At 39.4% G+C, this 20,552-nt stretch overlaps 2 protein-coding genes across 4 annotated transcripts in view; one reads left to right on the top strand and one right to left on the bottom strand.

The window, feature by feature from the left end:
• The window catches only part of clec16a (C-type lectin domain containing 16A), a 32,896-nt gene extending 20,430 nt beyond the window's left edge, over positions 1–12,466 (top strand). For all 3 annotated transcript variants that reach the window (XM_077618224.1, XM_077618225.1, XM_077618226.1), the window contains 8 exons: positions 105–155; positions 271–399; positions 503–623; positions 4,545–4,696; positions 5,473–5,677; positions 9,443–9,613; positions 9,699–9,836; positions 10,899–12,466. In XM_077618224.1, the coding sequence (XP_077474350.1) occupies positions 105–155; positions 271–399; positions 503–623; positions 4,545–4,696; positions 5,473–5,677; positions 9,443–9,613; positions 9,699–9,836; positions 10,899–11,458 (1,527 nt within the window). In that variant the 3' untranslated portion in view covers positions 11,459–12,466. The remainder of the gene's footprint in view (positions 1–104; positions 156–270; positions 400–502; positions 624–4,544; positions 4,697–5,472; positions 5,678–9,442; positions 9,614–9,698; positions 9,837–10,898) is intronic.
• Positions 12,467–16,303: 3,837 nt separating this feature from the next.
• On the bottom strand, positions 16,304–19,183 carry socs1a (suppressor of cytokine signaling 1a). Its single transcript, XM_077618980.1, has 2 exons — positions 19,046–19,183; positions 16,304–17,394 (listed from the first exon to the last, which is right to left on the bottom strand). Exon 2 carries the CDS (start codon positions 17,350–17,352, stop codon positions 16,732–16,734), a length of 621 nt encoding a protein of 206 aa, XP_077475106.1. The 5' UTR covers positions 17,353–17,394; positions 19,046–19,183; the 3' UTR covers positions 16,304–16,731.
• Between the last annotated feature and the right edge of the window lie 1,369 nt (positions 19,184–20,552).

Raw genomic sequence — 20,552 nt, forward strand, 5'->3', positions numbered from 1 at the left:
TAAACATTTCTATACAGGAGATACTCGTCATTCAATACCCTGTTGGGGAAAATGATGTGTTCTATTACTTAAGACTAAAATATGCATTCTTCATTGAAATGCAGGGTGAGGAGATCTTTCTTGACATGTTTGAAGATGAATACAGGAGCATGACGGTAAGTTGACCTTATCTTTTCTTTTTCTTTTCTTCCCTAGCATAATACCTGCTGCTTAAAACTGCATTCTCTCGCTTGTTAAGTAGCACTCATTTTCCATGTTTGATGGCTTCAGAGTAAACCACTAAATGTGGAGTATCTAATGATGGATGCCTCCATACTGCTTCCACCCACCGGTACACCTCTAACTGGTATCGACTTCGTCAAGAGGCTCCCTTGCGGAGATGTGGAAAAGACACGCCGAGTATGTAGAGTTCTTATTAAAAAAACAATCCCCTCAGCCTTCTTTCTATGTATTATATTACTTTTTTCATTTTTTTTCATACGACTCCTCTCACTATCTTCAGGCCATACGCGTGTTCTTCATGTTGCGGTCACTGTCACTGCAGCTTCAAGGAGAACCAGAGACACAGCTACCTCTGACCAGACCAGAAGACCTTATTAAAACTGATGATGTCTTAGACCTCAGTAAGTTGCACAAAATACAACAACACTCAATTATGATGTTGTCGACCAAACGTCCGGTCGACCAAACGTCCGGTCGACCAAACGTCCGGTCGACCAAACGTCCGGTCGACCAAACGTCCGGTCGACCAAACGTCCGGTCGACCAAACGTCCGGTCGACCAAACGTCCGGTCGACCAAACATCTTTCGACAAAACGTCCGGTCACGCTTGACCATCACCGGCTGCAGATGATCACCGTACACGTGTCATTGCTTGGCCAATCAGTGCTGTGAGGAATTTATATATCTTGAATTTGAAGAAAAAAAATCACATTTTATTTTACACTAAAGTAGGGTTCGGTGAATGTGCATATGAAATTGGTGGGGTTCGGTAGCTCCAACAAGGTTAAGAACCACTGGTTTATCCTCACAGGGGCCATGGGTAGTGCTTCCGCCTATTCCAGCCAACTATGGGCGCCAGGGTGGGAGCACCCGGAATCGGTGGCCAGCCAATCACAGAGCACGAGGAGACGGACATCCACTCGCTCTCACACTCATACCTAGGGGCAATTTAGAGTGTTCAACCAACCTACCATGCATGTCTTTGGAATGTGGGAGGAAACCGGAGTACCTGGAGAAAACCCACGCAGAACATGCAAACTCCACACAGGTGGACCAACCTGAATTTGAACCCAGGACCCCAGAACTGTGAGGCGTACGCGTTAACCATTCACCCGCCGGGCCACCCAATGCAAGATAGTCATTAAAAAAAATCAATCAAAACTATACTAAGTTTTGTTTGACACTTAATAATAGGAAATAGCACACATGCATAAACTTAAAGTAATCTTGCTTTTATCCTGTTTTGACTTTGAAACAAATAAATTATCTGTCTAATATTGTTTGATTCAAAAGACATCATTGGAATAAGTGTTTTTGGTAAAATAGAATGGATAGCAGAGATGACTGAACAAACTAGCAAGGTTTGAATGCAGCAGTCATCATTTACACATCTATAATGAGTCAACAGTGGATTTGTAACTTCTTGGAAAGGTTTATTCAGTGATTAAAAATGCAAACATATCAAAATTGATCAAAGAACTAAAATAACTGACATTTATTCTGTGAGTGCGTGCGTCATCAGTTTTGTGGCATGTTGCAACGAGTTTATCTTAAGCGGCAGTAGACATCATCAATGACTCAGCGTCACTCAGATTTTTTTTTTAATCTGGATGTTCTTTCAATGCAACTCTCCACCTCCCAGTTCGAATGCATTCGACGTCTACTAGTGAAAAACTATTTGGGGGAAAAATACATCTTGGCCAGAGGAACTTTTTTTTTACTCATTGGCTGCTATTGACAGTTTAGGTAACGATCTGCTTTGCAAAATGTGTGCAAAATGTCCGTTTTGTTATCCTCACTATATGATTGGCCGAAGAGTCTAAATCAGGGGTGTCAGACTCGGGTTGGTTCGCGGGCCGCTTTAACGTCAACTTGATTTCACGTGGGCCGGATCCATTTTAGATATAATATTTAGATTTTTTTTAATAAATGGATTAAAAGAACTGGATTAAAAGCCCTGAATATTCAGTTTTTTATAGATCTAAAACAATGTTTATTTTAGATTTTTTAAAATATATTTTTAGATTTTACAAAATGATTTTTGAACTAAAACACAGAAAAAAATGATTAAAAAATTACAATTATTGATTTAAAAGGGGGAAAATCAAGAAATTTAATATACATCTATACTCTTCATTTTAATTTGATCCTAAAACAGAAAGTCGGCACTCATGATTTACTTTCCCGGGCCACACAAAATGATGCGGCGGGCCAGATTTGCCCCCCTGGCCGCCACTTTGACACACGTGGTCTAAATGCTTGCCTATAAAATGCCTGAATAAATGTATAGAAGTTGTTCTTGATAGTTGTAATGCATTTGCAAAAGTGAAGACATCACACACAGATGATTATTCACTTTTTTTGTAAAAGAACAAACGTTCACACATCTCTTTCTCTCTCATCAGTGTCCAGCTCTAAAACGTTTCAAAGTTAATTTTTATTCCTTTCCCTGCATTGGCCTCAATCCTTTTTAATGTGTTATGATTTCTTTTTTTTTGTTTTAGCTTTTATATTTTACAGTTTTTGTCCTAGCAAATCATCAACAGTATTTTTTTTGCCAAAATGCGTGGTTTTAAAGTGCGTCGTTGTGTTTAGTCTGACCGTTTTTCTGACGTCATCAGAAGGCACAGGCCCGAGCACATTTTGCACGCTGAGCAGATCGTTTATCTACACCAGCGCTACAGACATCCCTCGTCACTTCACGGCTCAAAGTGGCTTCAGTGCATCGTGGTATTCAAAATCCCAAAGTTACTTTTTCATTAAAATGCCGAAATTTGCACTGAAATTTACAAGCGGGAATGCAGGCACAGCCCACTGAACTCAAAGTCCAATAACCTGTGCAGTAAACCTTCATTTTTATTAACTTCACTTCATCTACCTTGTACCCTAGAGGTCTCTCATCTTTTTTGTGTGATTAAAATTAAGCAAAGAAGAGCTATTGTCATTGTGCTCGGTGGCAAAATAGAGTACGCAAGAAAAACCCTTTTTTGTAAGAAATTGGCTGACATTACGCTATTTGAATAAGGAGGGTTAGCACATATGAATGAATGGATTGGGCGTTTACTTGTGATAAATTCAGTATAAATTAGTTTAATTTAGCTTTTAACAGCCATATGATTAGATGCCTTTCCATGTGTCAATGACACTAAAAGAGTTCACACTTAATTTTGGTTTATATATATATAGTACCGAAAATGGAAGTATATTATTTATAATAATCAATACCGAGCTAAAGAAGTTAATACCGTGACAACAATAAATCTATAGATGTAAATATCCATCTGTCTTATAGATATATGAATAAATGCTGTATTCTTGACAAATTTGGTGGGTGCGGCTTGCAGTCCAAAAATTACTGTACTTAAAAGTTAAGTCTACCAGTAACACTTAAAATGTGACTAAAAATGAATGGAGGTAATTAAAATATTAGCATATGTAAGTCTGTGAGGAAATTCTGAACTTATTGTTTGTATAGTATCAACTCAAATCTAGAGCTGACACAAGTTAACCATGCGAGCCTGTTCCATAATCAGAATTTTTGGGGAAAAAGGAAGTAAGGCTGTTGGTGTGGGCTTATTATCATTGTGGTTAAAACATTTTGTCCTTTCTAAGTATATATGCCCATAGTAAATATTGCTGATTACTGAAGTTTTTGGAGCAAGTGTCATCATTAGTCATCCATTAGTGTCCTGTAAAAAGCACTGGTATTTCTTTAAAATCTTGTACCATGTTTCTATTTCTCTTGACTTCTGTACATTAGTCTGATTGTTTGCAATATTTATTTAGCACTGCAAACTCAAATATTGTGTCATCTTGTGAATCTCACCATGGCTGTCTTATTTTGCATATTCTCATTGCACTCTTGTAGACTGTTCCAATAGCCAAATATTTTCTTCACATTTTATTATTGTATTGGTATTTTTGTTTCATTTCATTAATTATCAAAACTGCACGGATCAAAAGTAACATATTACGTTCATATCTGTAATATCATCTTGACGTGACCGGACGTTTGGTCGCCGGATGTTTGGTCGCCCGGGTGAATATAATTTTGAGAGCGGGTTTCAATGGTAGATATTTAGATATTAAACTCTCTCATGAATATAATTTTGAGAGCTGGTTTCAACAGTAAACTCTCTGTCATGTTGTCAAACGTCCGGCGACCAAACGTCCGGCGACCAAACGTCCGGCGACCAAACGTCCGGCGACCAAACGTCCGGGCAACCAAACGTCTGGCGACCGAATGTCCGGCGACCAAATGTCCGGCGACCAAACGTCCGAGTACTTCATCTTGACCATGTGCTTTTATGTCTGCATTTCAGATAACAGTGACTTAATAGCATGTATGGTGGTCAGCAAAGATGGCGGCCAGGCTCAAAGGTTCCTCGCTGTAGATGTGTATCAGATGAGTTTGGTCGAACCAGAAACCAAACGCCTAGGATGGGGTGTTGTGAAGTTTGCTGGCCTATTGCAGGTAGGAGAAACATATCTATATGCTTGTTTCAAAGAAGAGCTTATTTTCCAGTTACGGCGGCTGTTTTTGTATTTTCTGTATGGATGCTGACAGAGTAGTATTATTACCATAATACTCTCAAAAGTCCTAAAATAATGAATCATTTTCTTTTTAACATTGATAAGCCTACTCTAAATATATATATATATATATATATATATATATATATATAATTTGAGGTAAACATAAAGTCAAGACAGAAAATGTGAACAAAAGCCATAATTTCACCAAAAGTAACATATCATGGTCATATATACAACTCCTATGGATTTTCATCTTAAATCAGTTTAGATATGTATTCATCAATGGCTCTAGTGATGTAATGATAAATCTTCAGACAACTTACTTTAACACACAAGGAGAAGGAACACAAATATGCAACAATAATCACTGGCAGATATTGCTAATAGCAGCAGGGATAAAAGTAATTACTTAAGATTAGTCGGTTAGAGACCTTTTCCTGTTTGTCATATTTTTTTCCCTTAAACCACAGTGTTATTCGGCATGGTACAGAGCATCGTCGTGCTACACTGAAGGTGCATAACTCGAATTTCTGGAAATATTAGAAAATGTTTTAGCTACCACAAAAGAGGAATGTATGTCTGAAATGTTCTTACCGCAAAGATTCTGAGCGCTGTATTAAAAATCGTTAAAAGGGACAGGCAATGTTTCCCCTCCCCCTGGGAGCTTCTCTTGTTAACCCTAAAACTTATATTGAACCTTTCTCACACCATTAGGATATGCAGGTGTCTGGTGTTGAAGATGACAGCAGAGCTTTAAACATTGTTATACATAAACCTAGTTCCAACCCCCATGCCAAGCCATTGCCAATCCTCCAAGCCAACTTCATCTTTGCTGACCACATCCGCTGCATTATTGCCAAGCAGAGACTGGCTAAAGGTCGCATCCAAGCCCGACGAATGAAAATGCAAAGAATAACAGGTGAGCCTCATGTTATTTGCCCATGAAGATTCTCAGTCATCAAGATGATGTTAATCTGGTTCACGGGGAATAGAGAATGGTGTTGTCATTTTATGAACCGCTTTATCCTCACTAGGGTCGCGGGGGTGCTGGAGTCTATCCCAGCTGACTTCTTGCCAGAGGCGAGGGACGCCCTGAATCGGTGGTCAAATCGCAGGGCACGAGGGGACGCACAACCACTCATTCTTACACTCATACCTAGGGGCAATTTAAAGTGTTCAATCAGCCTACCATGCATGTCTTTGGAATGTGGGAGGAAACCGGAGTACCCGGAGAAAACCCATGCAGGCCCGGGCAGAACTTGCAAAATCCACACAGGTGGACCGACCTGGATTTGAACCCACGACCCCAGAGCTGTGAGGCCGACGTGCTCACCACTATAGCCGCTTGGCCTCTTTAACAATACAAGGTTTTACAGTACACAAAAAATATTTCTACTTTCACGGTCATTTTTATTGACAAAAACAATCTTCTAATTGCAACAGAATAATAGGAAGTTACCGAATTATGTCCCAAAATCATCAGAAAGTGACCGGAATTCGAGTTACCCGTAAATGCACCAAAATCAATAGGAAATTATCCAAATGATAAAAGTGACCCCAGAATTCCTCCAAAATCACTCATGAAAGTAACCAGTAAGTACACTAAAATTAAAACTGAAGTGACCAAAAATTAATAATTCATTGCCTTACATTGACAACAATTTTCATGTAGTGAGGGCGTGCGGCCACGGTCTTATCTTTCAGTGCTATTGACTGTGCTAGACGTCTAATTCATTTTGTCATTCACTCATTTGCCCCTCCCTGTCAAAATTGACTGTCTAGTGCCGTCGATGGCAGTCAATGAGTTAACAAGGGAAATGCCGTGACCGGACGTTTCGTCGAAAGACGTTTGGTCCCCGGATGTTTGGTCCCCGGACGTTTGGTCGACCGGACGTTTGGTAGAACGGACGTTTGGTAGAACGGATGTTTGGTCGCCGGGTTCGCTCGCTGTCAAATTATGACAGAGTTTACTGTTGATATTTTGATATTAGATATTAATCTCTCTCTCTCTGATTATAATTTTGAGAGCTGGTTTCAACAGTAACAACCCGGCGACCAAACGTCCGTTCTACCAAACGTCTGTTCTACCAAACGTCCGGTCGACCAAACGTCCGGTCGACCAAACGTCCGGTCGACCAAACGTCCGGTCGACCAAACGTCCGGTCGACCAAACGTCCGGTCGACCAAACGTCTTTCGACGAAACGTCCAAGTACCGGGAAATGCAAAAATGTCCTTTATTGCTATCATGATTATTGCAAAATTAAATGTACCCCATTACAACAAATTCCTGATGAACTAGTGCAAAAAACAATTAAAATGTATTGATAATTTTGCATCAAATATCATGTGGATAGAACATTCGATAATCTTCATCACGGAAAATCAGAATCATCATAATGCTGAACTTAACCTCACTCACACACAGCAAACACCAGTTAATCATAGCGCATTTACAGGAAGTCATGTTAAGTGCTACAGAAAGTGAAAGGATATCAATTCCAAATAAAAGTAATCAGTGCTAATCTACATAAATAGTCACATTATTTGTAATCGTTTCTGGTTCTGTTAACTTTAAAACGTCTACAACAATAGTTTTGCAAGTAAAGTCTTGGTTTTTTTTATGACAGCATTGCACAACATGTCCAAACTAGCCTGTTCCCAACCAGTACAAAAACGATAACAATAAACAGTGGAGTTTTTTAGTAGTCACATCTCCTTTCTTTTTCGGATTTCCTAATCTCTAAAATCTTGGCAACAAGTTAATCAGGAGGATGTGGCTTGTTTGACTTACAGTAAATAATAAAATCAAGAAACTGATTCTCTAACTACGACAACCTTCACTTATATGAACAATCTAATTCTAAAATTCATCCACCATTACATTTCATTCATTCATAAGTTACTGAAGGCACCCTAACTGCACACTTGTATTTTCCGCAGATACACAAAGAAAATACAAGAGCAGTTTTTATTCATTTTGATATACAGTGGTACCTCGTCATACGACCGTTCGTCATACGGAATGCTCGTCTTACGGGGGAAATTTCGATCGAATAATTCGCCCGTGATGCGGTCAAAGTTTCGTGATGCGACCAAGCCAGGTTGCCATGGCATTTTTTTTGGCATATCTTTCGTGTATAACAATATTTACGAGCACCGGATGAGCTATTCAGACCAGGAAACGCACAACGCGCATGCGCGGTGAAAAGAGGGCTTTCTGGGTAATGAAGTATACTCGTGCGCACAACGCCGACAGGCAATGGCACTAGGCGCCGTTCGAGGGGATGCGAACACAGATGCTACAAGCTAAAAGGAGCCGCTAGCCAGCGCCCCCGAAGCTCCAATGCGAATCCAACAAAACCACCCAGAGCTGCCACCCAGGAACGTGGCGCCCTACGTTTTTCATCCAGCCGGAGATATTCGCACTGCCCCACACCTCCGGCTACCCCCTGGATGAACTAATCCGCGTTCCAGTGACAGCTCTAGCGCTGCTGAGGGTAATCCTCAAGCGCCTGAGGTGGCCCAACAACAACAACAACATGAGCAGCGGCGCGATCGCTGATAAAAGACTGCTGCTCGTTGGCAAGTGGTCGTGCGTTATTCGATTGTGAAGACATTTGTGTGCATCATTTTCGGAATATTTTGAAGGGAATAGTACGACAGCAAACAGCCCATCGATAGCGAACGTGAGGGTGGAGTGTTTGTTCCGTTTACGAGTGCCTTGTGTGGAAGAAAAAAAACGAAGCCCCCCGCCCCTTTTGTGCCCCTCTCCCCTCGGCGAAATCTGCCCAATTTTAGTTAGATTAAACACTTTATTTCTATTAAACCACTCGTTATTTATTACTTTGTCAATATATGGCGAATTATAAGAAATAAAACTTTTTTTTCAATCAAATATCCTGTTTCTGGTGTTTTTTTCAGAGAGTTGGAACGAATTAATTTGTTTCCCATTCATTTCAATGGGAAACTTTACCTCGAGTTACGAGTAACTTGTCATACGAGCTCAGTCACGGAACGGATTAAGCTCGTATCTCGAGGTACCACTGTAGTTAGTTTAGCTTTTATTAACATTGTAATAACATTATTTATATAACTTTATTTTAAAACATCAATACAATAATTATTAAAAACAAATATAGTGCTACCCCTACTTACGAAATGAATTCCAGAAGTAGTTTTAATGTTTTTTAATTTTTTTTAGTAGAGACACATTTTACATTTAAAAGCCCTTCCGAGGTCCCCAATATTACCAACAAAACCCTTTAAAAATGATCAATGTATAACACACTTGTATGAAATATAGGAGAAAAACACAAAAAGAAAAAAGAAAGAAACAACAAAGAACATTTCTTATTAAGCCATTAGAATTAATAATAATCACATGCAAAAATATTTTCTATTGGGCGAGTATGTATGAGAGAGCGAAAGAGGCAACTGACAAAACATGCCAATACATTCACGTAAACACACCCATTGAGGCGTTTCGTAACTTGAATAGTACCTATTTTGTATGTAGAGACTTTTGTAAGCAGAGAGGAATTTATGGGCTGGGTTAATGCTTTTAATACAACAACAAAAAGCGTTTTAACAATTAACATTGGTCTGATTTAGGTTAAATGAGTACTGCTACCTATGAGTTCTTTTGGCTGTAGCTTTTACAATCCATCACATCTCTTCACACAGCTCTTTTGGACCTGCCTGTGCAGCCGAGCACCACGGAAGTTCTGGGTTTTGGTCAAACGGTCAACGCCTCCTCCGGTGGTCTACCTTTCCGTTTTTATGAGCAATCGAGGCGAGCGCCCAATGACCCCACAGCTAACAGAGCGGTCTTCGGCTCAGTTGATAAAGTCCCAGGTAACACTGCCATAATCAGCCTTGGTTGCATATTAAACTGGGTCTCGTGCAATCCTGTGATTACATCTGTGTTTATTGTCCACAGGCTTTGCAGTTGCTCACTGTGTCTCTCAACACACTCCTTCTCCTCTCTCCTCCCCTTCAACTCCTTCAAGTGGAAGCGGAAGCACAGGACGATGCGATTCTGTCACAACAAGTACCATTTCAGCTCAGAGCCCAACAGGTAGAACAATCATCGACATACAGTACGAAGAAATGAAGGGACAAACTTGCGTACAGGGGTGCCCGAAACACAGTACCTGAAATTTTGCTTGGAGCTAAGAGAGTCATGATGATAAAGTTCATGCTGATAAATATGAGGGATGTGAGAATTTAACATGTTGAAAACTAACTCAAATCAAGCTGTTTTTACCATTTCATAGATATTTCGTCCAGATTAATGCATCAGGATACGCCTCCTTTTCACAACCAGAATTGATCACTATAGCTAGTGTTGCGCTAGCAGGTATACGTAGACGGTACTCGGACGTTTGGTGGCCGGACGTTTGGTCGCCGGACGTTTGGTCGCCCGGACGTTTGGTTGTCGGACGTTTGACAACATGACAGAGAGTTTACTGTTGAAATCAGCTCTCAAAATTATATTCATGAGAGAGAGCGTTTATATATCAATATCTACTGTTGAAACCAGCTCTCAAAATTATATTCACCCGGGCGACCAAACGTCCGGGACCAAACGTCCGGGCGACCAAACGTCCGGGCGACCAAACGCCCGGGCGTCCAAATGCCCGGGCGACCAAACGTCCGGTCACGTACGTAGACAGAATGACAAAATGGGTGCATGGCAACAAGAGAATTGAAAGCCCAGGGATGGCATGCTCGCAGACTATTTCATAGCGCTTTTTAGGCAACCGCCCAATTGCATTTCAACATGCCTATAGTTATTTTAAAATCTCAAAAATACATGAATATATAACAACCTGAACCCTACTCTATTTGAATAGACTATTTGTTCCTTTTCTTTGTGTTTGATAGCCTATTTTATTAAAAGAAAAATCACTCAATATGAAAAACGATTCATTTAGTGTAACAAAATAATATTCATGTGTAATTTCACAGCTCTACAGTATTTGATAGGAAAAAATGAAATGCCTTGCCAGGGCGTGTATATGCATTTTTAAATGTGTTTTGTTATCCAAACGAAAGACATGAAAATGAATGGGAAAAAAAGATACCACAAAATCAATCTAAATCTCGAATACTAAAATGGTCCTTTTCCCAACCAAAGATGATGGCACATTCTTGGAGAATACCCCTCCCTCCTCATCATGCGGAGATCTAGAGGAAGCCAGTGGGGACCTAACAAGCACCCCCTCAACCCACGGTCTGCCGACCTTGGCCCCCAGCCTCACCCCAGCCTCCCAACCCACAATCTCCCTCCTCACCGACAGCACCGCGGACACCCTGAGCGTGGAATCGCTGACGTTGCTGCCCCCTGCGGACTCGCCACACTTCTACCCCTGTGCCAATCCCCTCGCTGCCCCTGCGGCCTTTCTCATAAGACTGGACGAGGAGAGCGACGAAGCAAAAGAGGAAGCAAGAAAAGCGGAGCAAGAGTCAGGAAGATCGCCAGTGGAACATACTGATACGGATGGAACAGTAAAAGAGAATTTGGATGAGGAGGCACTCATACCCACCAGTGATACAGTAGACGACCCACTGAGTGAAGATGAGCAGGCTGGCACGGACTCAGATCAGAAGGAGTATGAAAGAGCGTCAGTATCTGTAATGGAAACAGAGGATGTAAAAAAGCACACAGAAATCCCCGATTCGCCTGAACTGGACTAACAACGAGCATTCTTGGTGGTGCACCAGAACACATTTGACACAGTGACATGTACTAGAACCACTCACCTTGCCTGCTGGCTGTGTTCATGCGGCAACATGCAGGTAGCGCTGTGACGCCTAAATAGGACAGCCTTTGCGTTTGTGCACAAAGAAAACCCAAGGAATAAACTCACATGGATGCAACTGGTGGATAGCTCAAAGCACATTTGGATTCATCGGTTTCTCACATGAGTTCTAGCACGCGCGAAAGCGTGTAACCAGCAGCTTTTTTACAACTTAATGACGGGAATGTCACATAACTACTGCTGATGTGAGGTTTTAAAAGATGTGATCTATTTTTTACGTCTTATGTTCACATACCACTGAGGTTTTGTGATAAATGCATACACACAACGCTGCACAAGATTTTTATGCACTATTGTACGTAAACAGAAGCAAAGGATTTATTCATCATATTTGATTATGTCTCCATTTGCACATATGTTAAATTATATTTTTTTCCCCCACCTAACTGATTTCTTAAATGATTTCATTTCTGGCTGTTTGATAATGACAATGTTGCGCTAATTCCATTTTGGCACCTGATACAGATTCCTCTACCTGATTCTGTGGTATCAGTTAATTATACTAAATGACTTCATACTAACTTCACTGTGAAGTATAATTATTATCATGGCTTGGTCAGATGCTTCTGTTGACAGAGTTAGACATCCAATTAATTTAAAGTGGGAGGGTCACAGCTTATGAATGAACATTCATTCACTGACGAACTCCCAGTTCAAATGGATTAGACGTTTAGTAGTGATGACCTCATTTAAAATCACGGAAGAATCATAAAAAGACCTTTCATCAACAATCACTGACATTAAAATTAAGTCATAACTCTTATTTCTTAACCCATTTTAAAAAAAAAGGTTATTTTCCAAATGTCAAAGCATCTGCTATTTACTCAGTGACTGCCATTGTTGGGGCTTATGTCCAGATCTCCAATCCATTTGAAATGGGAAATTTGGCAGGGGGAAAAAAAAAACATTCATTCACGCTGCCACCCTCCCACTTGAAATCGATTGGACGGCTACTTGTGCTAAATTCATTTAATTTCAGAGCAGAAAGATGACTAGAGAACTTCTATCAGCGTCTCTGGAATGGCGACCAGTGCTTTTTTCAATGGTGCGCGTTGCTAACAGCCATTTTGAGTTGAGTGACTGGAGGTTGGAAAATGTATCTTGGAGAACACAGTGTGCAACATTGTTCATTCTGAATACTCCCTGACAATGACATTTTAGTCCCATGTCGATACTGATTGGTATCGGTGTCGTGCAACACTAGTTTCAAAGTGTCCCTGCAAGTACAAAGTAGTATGTGAAGTAAGAGAGACAGTCAATTTACAAACTTATATAAAGAAAAATCAATGGTAACTTCCTGGATTGAGTTCCAACATTCTATTACTTTGGAACGGTTACAGACAGTTGAGAGTATAGCTGCTCAACACCTTTAAAGGTAATCTAGATTCAGATGCTTCCTCATCATGTGGTTTATGGGAAATTGGCAGGCACAAGATTATGCTCAGCTTTTCATTTAGCTAAAAGTTAATATGCAATAGCAAGAATGGAGATATTAAATAGTAGTGCACTATTGTAAAATGGTTAAATTGTTCAAGTTGCTCTTTAATCCAACTCAGAGACCATGAAGCCATCTTTTCACCGATTGTATCTGCTTCGTTTTCCCCAACAGATCTGAGCTGAGCTCAATTTAACCAACAAAATCATTGGCAAGATCAAACCTGAAAACAGTAACTAGCAAAGTATCTACAATTTACCATACCAATTTATAGTTTTACTGAACAAATCTTCACATCTGCAACAAACGAAAGATTTTGTGAAGGTTAAAAACGAATGTAATACGCAACTTTTCATTTCCCAATGTTTGAAGCTTTGTGAGAAACAGCGGTCTTGGACTTTTCGGCTTTTCAGTTTTCTTCTGTGCCATTGTCTCACTTTTTCACCCGACTCCTTAAAGTTGAATATGTAATCGAAAAAACAGCAATACCCCACCCTTTCATTATACTGCTGTAAATACCACCATTGATCGTGACAATATGCTTCAATATATTTGTCCGAAAGAGCTTTTAAACACTGGTCGCTCGAGGCTTACTGTAGAAATGTCACCTTGACAACATCTACCTGAAAATTCCATGACAAGCTGCCATTTAGTATCTGATTGTACTGTGTGTGCAAGCGCTGTAAATGCTTCTGCCTTTTAAATGTGTTGTTAATTACTTTGGAGAAAAAAGGAAATAAAGAGCTGCAATAAATTATTCTACTAACAACACTGAAACGGAAGTTTTCCTTTTTGCAGACAAAATGATGCCAAAAAAAATCAAACAATAACGCACAGAATGTCAGTAAGCAAACTACGTGTGTACTTCTTGCACGTGCGTCTCAGAAAACAGACATACAAATGTGTTTCCTGATCACATCGCTCTTCCTGTCTTCAAGGAAGCCTGTGTACGCACGTGTAAATGTATTCCGGGCACTCCGGTGACGTGTCTGCATGTGTGGTTATCTATCGGTACTTCTAACATGGTGTCACCATCAGACACAAGTTTCAACATCTTAGCTGCCATTAACGGCATGACACATCCAATTCACTTTGACTAGGACGGAGAGAATGAATGAATGTGTATTGTGTCTATAATGTAATATACTGTGGTACCTCGACATACGAGTGCCCCGACATACGAGCAATTTGAGATACGAGTAACATTTCGGGCAAACATTTATCTTGAGATACGAGACAAATGTTGATATACGAGCATACAGCGGACGCGAGAGGCTGCTCATAAGAACATCATGGGCACTGTCTTTCTGGTCGCAACTCCCTCGAGTAATGTCTCTCTCGTCGCAACTCCCTCGTGTAATGTCTCTACAAGCACTGGGCGGAGCGTTGCATTTTTTGTGCATGTTTTTTCCCGTTAGTGCGTTATCCTATTGTGGGGACATTTGTGTGCATCATTTTCAGAATATTTTGAAGGGAATACAAAAGCAAACAACCCTCGATAGGTTGTATCTGAAAGTCAGGGTGGAGGCGGGGCAAATAGAGCCAACCCGGGAGAAGAAATGTATCAAAATTTAAAACTAAATTAGAATTAAGTTTAGTGTAAGGTTGGATTTAACTTATTTTTGAGTGTCTGCATCGTAATCCAAGTTCATTTAAATTTGTTAATGTTATGTTACGAGCGTGTTACGTTAAGATTTAATTTATTTTTGAGTGTCTCCATCGTAATCCAAGTTCCTTTAAATTTGTTTGTTATGTTACGAGCGTGTTGCCGTGCAAATAGTCGCCCCCCCACCCCCCCCACCCCTCTTCCCCCCTCTGTCACTCTCCCTTCCGCGAAATCTGTCTAATTTTAGTACTATTAAACATTTTAGTACTATTAAACCACTAGTTATTTGTTACTTTGTTAATAGATGGCAAATTAGAACAAATAAAAATGTTTTTCCAATCCAATATCCTGTTTTTGGTGTTTTTTCAGAGGGTTGGAACGAATTAATTTGTTTTTAGTTCATTTCTATGGGAAAGGTTCATTTGAGTTACGAGTAAATCGACATACGAGCTCAATCCCGGAACAAATTAAGCTCTTATCTCGAGGTACCACTGTATGAGTAATGGTGACAGATACAAATTCCAACTATTTAATATATGAAAAATGCTTTACCTTCAATTCTTTAGTATCGTAGCCCTGTGATATAGTAATTGGATTTACAAGGAATTACAAGAATGTAGTGTCATGAACTAAAATTACCAAGTAAAAAAAAAAGAAGATAAGATTGTGGCCACACGTGAATGTGATTACTGAAGAAAGTTTATCAGAAATTGAATATGACATTTCTTCCTGGGAAAGAAGGGGCCAGAAATTTCACGTTTTTATTAATTTCACGTGCATAAACTAAACTATAGTATTACATGTGGTGCACATACGCTTGTGTTTTAATTTCCTTAAAATGAAAACATTAATTAATCTCATCTGCCATCAGTGATATCTCCATTTGCGGGAGTATTTGTTGGTTCTATTGCCTAGATTTCTGGTTGACCTTTGGCAAGCTTTGCACGGTGATGTTTCTTCTATGGCATTTGCGATTCACCAACGAACAATGATTTGTTGTGTTTGGCAATCCCTTTTATTTACACTGTTGTCTAGACCAAATGTAACGCCCCATGAGCAAGTCAGATGTCATTTAATTACTACTGTTCATTCAGGGTGAAATGCATATGAATTAGCCAAATAATAGGAAATATTTCCTTCTACGATTACTTTAAATAATATGGTAAACTGCAATGGATTTGAATAAATGCAACACAAAACAACCCAATAAACATTAAGGGGAGGAAAATACATGATTGGATTCTTCAGTAAATCTATTGAAGTGTTAAATTGTCATACAAAGGACGATTAATTTTGCGTGTATATTTAGTTATAATACGCAATGATAGTCACAGTGGTTCAAATTAAATGATGTATTTGTTCAGCCTTTAACAGCTAAAATCCCTCTTATCCAACATTGAACTTTTTTCTTGTCTCTTAAAATGTCCCACATTGTTCATTCATAATACTGTTAAAGCCTTATTACTCATGGTGTGTCACTGTCGGACATTTCTGTTCAATGTGTGTGTGTGTGTGTGTGTGTGTGTTTGTGTGTCTCAGTTCCTTAGTCGCGCAATTAGCCACACCCATTTACTACTTTTTTTATTCCACAAATGACTCACTCTGATTGTTTTGTAACCGTCTTTCAGCAAGATGTGCAGCATAATTTTTTCTTGGAAATAATAACAAGACACAGCATGTTCTTTCAAGTTTTTTCATTAAAAACACAAATATTTGCAATATATAACCATTTTGACAATTCTGTCTCTTGTTCAGATATTTTACCATACATGGCACAGTAACATTAGAGTATTGAGTGAATAATTTAATCACGTAATGGCAGAGCTTGCTATCAAACGCACCATTTTCCACACCCTCATATTCCGAGGATTACTGAGGAAATTGCACACTGTTGTTTTTATTGTATCGGTCCATATACATGTGTGCCAAAACCAGTCCTTTTCCACCTGGCTATGTCTGCAGTTCATGTCTTCACCTGTCCTCATGAGTATAAAATCATTTGTGTGCATTAAAGTGGAGTCAATGGAGGGTGGTGCAGTACCAATGATGGCCTCTAGTTGGCAAGCTCTGAACAAAACAACCAAGGTGAAATCAACACGTAACATTTTCATAGCTTGTAAGGGAATTCCAACAGGAAGCCTTGGGCGATGTTGGTGAGGGGCAACTCTGAAACCTGCTTGCTTCCGCCGCAGAGTTCCATTATGCGTCTCCTGCAGAGTTCCTGTAGCGTGGGCTCCCATTTTCTGTGGGGGACCTTCAGGCTCCTCTTGGGGGAGTTGGTGTAATGCTCCAAGAGGTCGAAGAGGGTCGGGAAAGTGCGCACGTTGCCGGAAAGTGAAAATTTCTGCCGCTTGTAGTCGATGCGTACACTGACCGGCCCGGTTTTGGCGTGATAGGACAGCGTGAAGAAGATGTCTTTCTGACGGCTGTCGCGGATGAGGTAGCTCCCCTGTGGGGCGTCCTTCAGCATGCGGTGGGCTTCCTCCACTCCCAGAGGGCCCCAGTAGAAGCCGCTCAACTCCAGTTGGGTGGCTGTGTCTATGATGATCTTGTAGTCCTCTTTGCAGTTGAATGTGGGGAAGTGGGTTCGGTATCTCCATGATGCCGACGTGGGCTTCTGCTTGGGTTTTGGGGTGGCCCGCTGCTGAAGCGGCACCAACTCAGGATGTTCTGAGTCCAAGGAGCCTGACAAGTGGTGCTTGCCCTCTGTTGTGCTTTTGGTTACCATCCTACAGAACCTGCTCCCATGTTTTACCACCACAATGGCACCCTAAATGGAGAAATCAGCAGAAGGTCAGTCTAGCATCACAAAAGGCTAATCACATTACTTCATGACGGTGTGAACGATGACCTACTTTAGGGGTTATATATATATACTATATACACATACATATATATATATATATATATATATATATATATATATATATATATATATATATATATATATATATATGCATATATAAAACACTTTAACTATGTATAGTACAGTACAGTATAAAAAAACTTAAATATTAGCAATTATAAAATAATTTTGATTTTTTATGCTTGGGAATACATTTAGAAAATAATACACTGTTAATTAAAACTAAATTAATGGAAATAAAATTTGGAAAATACACATGGTTCCTATTATAACACATTAAAGTATAGGTTTTTTTTCATAGAATTTAACTCAATACATGTGAGTTCTCTGTAGGGGTTACAAATATATATACATACATATACAATATTTTTTGTAACGCCTACAGAGAACCCATTCAACAACAACAACAATATATATATATATATATATATATATATATATATATATATATATATATATATATAAAAATATAAAATTTTATTTTTTTGTAACCTCTATAGAGAACTCATTCAATTCATTGGCTGCCTTTAATTATTAAAGGCAGCCAATGAATTGAATGGGCACCTAGTACTATTAAAGTTTAATAATACTAGGTGCCCAAATTATTTTGACTGGGACAGGGAAATGAACAAGCAAAATGGAATGGACGTCTACCCTCGTCTGTAGCATTGAAGCAACAGCATTCACAGTTATTCTTCCTTGTTGGAATTAATTGGATGTCTGGGACTATAAATGACATGCAATAAGTTAAATTCTATGGGAAAAAAACTATACTTTAGTGTTTTGTAATAGGAACCGTTACGAATGTGAATTTTTTACATTTTATTTCCATTAATGTAGTTTTAATTAAATATGTATTATTTTCTAAATGTATTCCCAAGCATGATAATAATAAAAATAATATTAAAATTGCTAATATTTAAGTTTTTTTCATACAATACTGTACTATACATGGTTAAAGTGTTTTTACAAAATTCTTATAGGAAAAAGCCTGTTTGGAATAGCTGTCAACTGTAGTCACCACTGTCCCTTGAGAAGAATTAAGTGGAAAAAGTGACTGGGCTAGAAAGTTAAACACAAATGAGCGGAATGGGATTTTAAAAAATAAAAGTAATCTATTGGAACATATGCCTTGTACTATTTTTCCATCTCCTTTTTTTCCCTTTCGCTTTACGGTTTTTATAGATTCTCGGTTACAGCACACATGCTTCAATAAAACACATCTGTTTTATAATTTAACAGCATCAGCATCGAGAACCACCACCAAAAATTTCAACTGCGGTCAAGCACTATTTTATAACTAAATTTTCTTTCCACCTTTTTTTTTTAAACCGTCATAATGCATTTAAACCCTGTTTGCAAGTTGTACTATTTTTTTTTGCTATATGTAAGCAGAAACCTTATTGACATTTGATATGGCACAAAGCTGTGTTTATCTTTACTTGAACGTGCTCACACTGTGTAAAAGTACAAAATAAAAGATCAGGAGAAAGAGAGACCAAAGCACTGCTGCGTCCATTGATTTTTAAGACTTAAAAGTATTCAAAAGCCTTACCGTTTTGTTTCAGTTTAATTCCAAAGACGAAAGGAAGACTTGTTGCCTTCAAGTCTATAGTTGTGACCGGTTCTCTCAGTCCAAATGCAGTAGAAGTGCTTTGCCTCGCTTTTATAGAAGGAGTGGGCGTCACCATTACTTGAAACGAAAGTGAAACACATGTGGCAACTTTCATTTCTTAGAAGGCACGTTTATCTATTGGAATACACAGAACCACAAATTAAAGACAGCTGAGCATTTAGTCAGTAATTTTATTTATAGTAACAATTTTCAAATTCGTGAAATGATCTGTTAAGGGACAATGGTCCTTAGCTCGTTATTCGAAAGTTGACTCCTTAATCGTAAAATAAGGGCCAAGCGACTATTTCTGGTCATTTAAAAGAAAAATATTTCATTTGAACAATTGCTATATTATTCATTCATCCATTTTACATACTTTTGTTATCTTTTCAGAATGATCATGGGGTGCTGGAGCCAATCCCAGGCAACTACTGGTACCAGGCAGGGGACACCCTAAATTGGTGGCCAGCCCATCACCGTGTGCGGTCGATTGGTCGGTGGTCTTTTGGTCGCCGCCTTTTGGTCGCCGGTCTTTTGGTCGCGGTCTTTTGGTCGCCCCGACCGCGACAACGGGCGACCAAAAGACCGGTGACCAAAAGACCGACGATCAAAAGACCGGCGACAAAACAAGGTAAAAAAACACGGTCTACGCATCAATAAAAGCCAACAATGGCCATGAGCAGTTTCACTGAGCCGACGTGTGAGTGTATGAGTTTGTATGTACATGTGCTGTCCCTTTAAGAAGCTACGTCAGTCAGGGTCTTAACAAGTTCTCCAACAAAAAAAAAAAAAAGTCCGGGAAATTTGGAGCTTTTCTTTTGCCTAATAATTAATAGGGCATTAAGTATGACTAAATAGTAATTCACAGTTTGTATTTATGGAATTTGAGCAACGATTTAAATGGTAATTATCAATAACCTTCCGGGCGACCAAAAGACCGGCGACCAAAAGATTGGCGACCAAAAGACCGGCGACCAAAAGACCGGCGACCAATCGACCGGCGACCAATCGACCGTGTACCGCCAATCACAGGGCACAAGGAGACAGACAGCCATTTACGCTTACACTCAAAACCTAGGAACAATTTAGAGCAGGAGGTGGGGTTGTTTTTGACTGAGGTAAACATACCAATTCATATTTTTAAGTGTTATTCCTTGAGAGGCATACTCAGATTTTAAAAATGAAAATACATGAAAATGTGTGCATTTTTTGTTCATTGCACCACCTTTAAAGTACAAAAACTGAATTCTTTTAACAACATTGTTACGTTATTTCTCATCAATGAGTATCAATGAGGGTATACAGGCAGAAAAGTCATAATTACTGTATTTTTGTGAGCCCCGCGATTGGCTGGCCACCAATTCAGGATGTCCCCTGCCTGGTGCCCATAATCGGTTAGTATAAAAACTAAATTAAAACTCTTTAAATGGCGCTAGTTGTTGTCCAA

The sequence above is a fragment of the Stigmatopora argus genome, chromosome 14 (assembly GCF_051989625.1).
Source record: "Stigmatopora argus isolate UIUO_Sarg chromosome 14, RoL_Sarg_1.0, whole genome shotgun sequence".
Classification (NCBI taxonomy): Eukaryota; Metazoa; Chordata; class Actinopteri; order Syngnathiformes; family Syngnathidae; genus Stigmatopora; species Stigmatopora argus.

Excerpts from the sequence above, each read along its gene's own strand:
- socs1a (XM_077618980.1), bottom strand. The coding sequence starts at position 17,352 with ATGGTAACCAAAAGCACAACAGAGGGCAAGCACCACTTGTCAGGCTCC.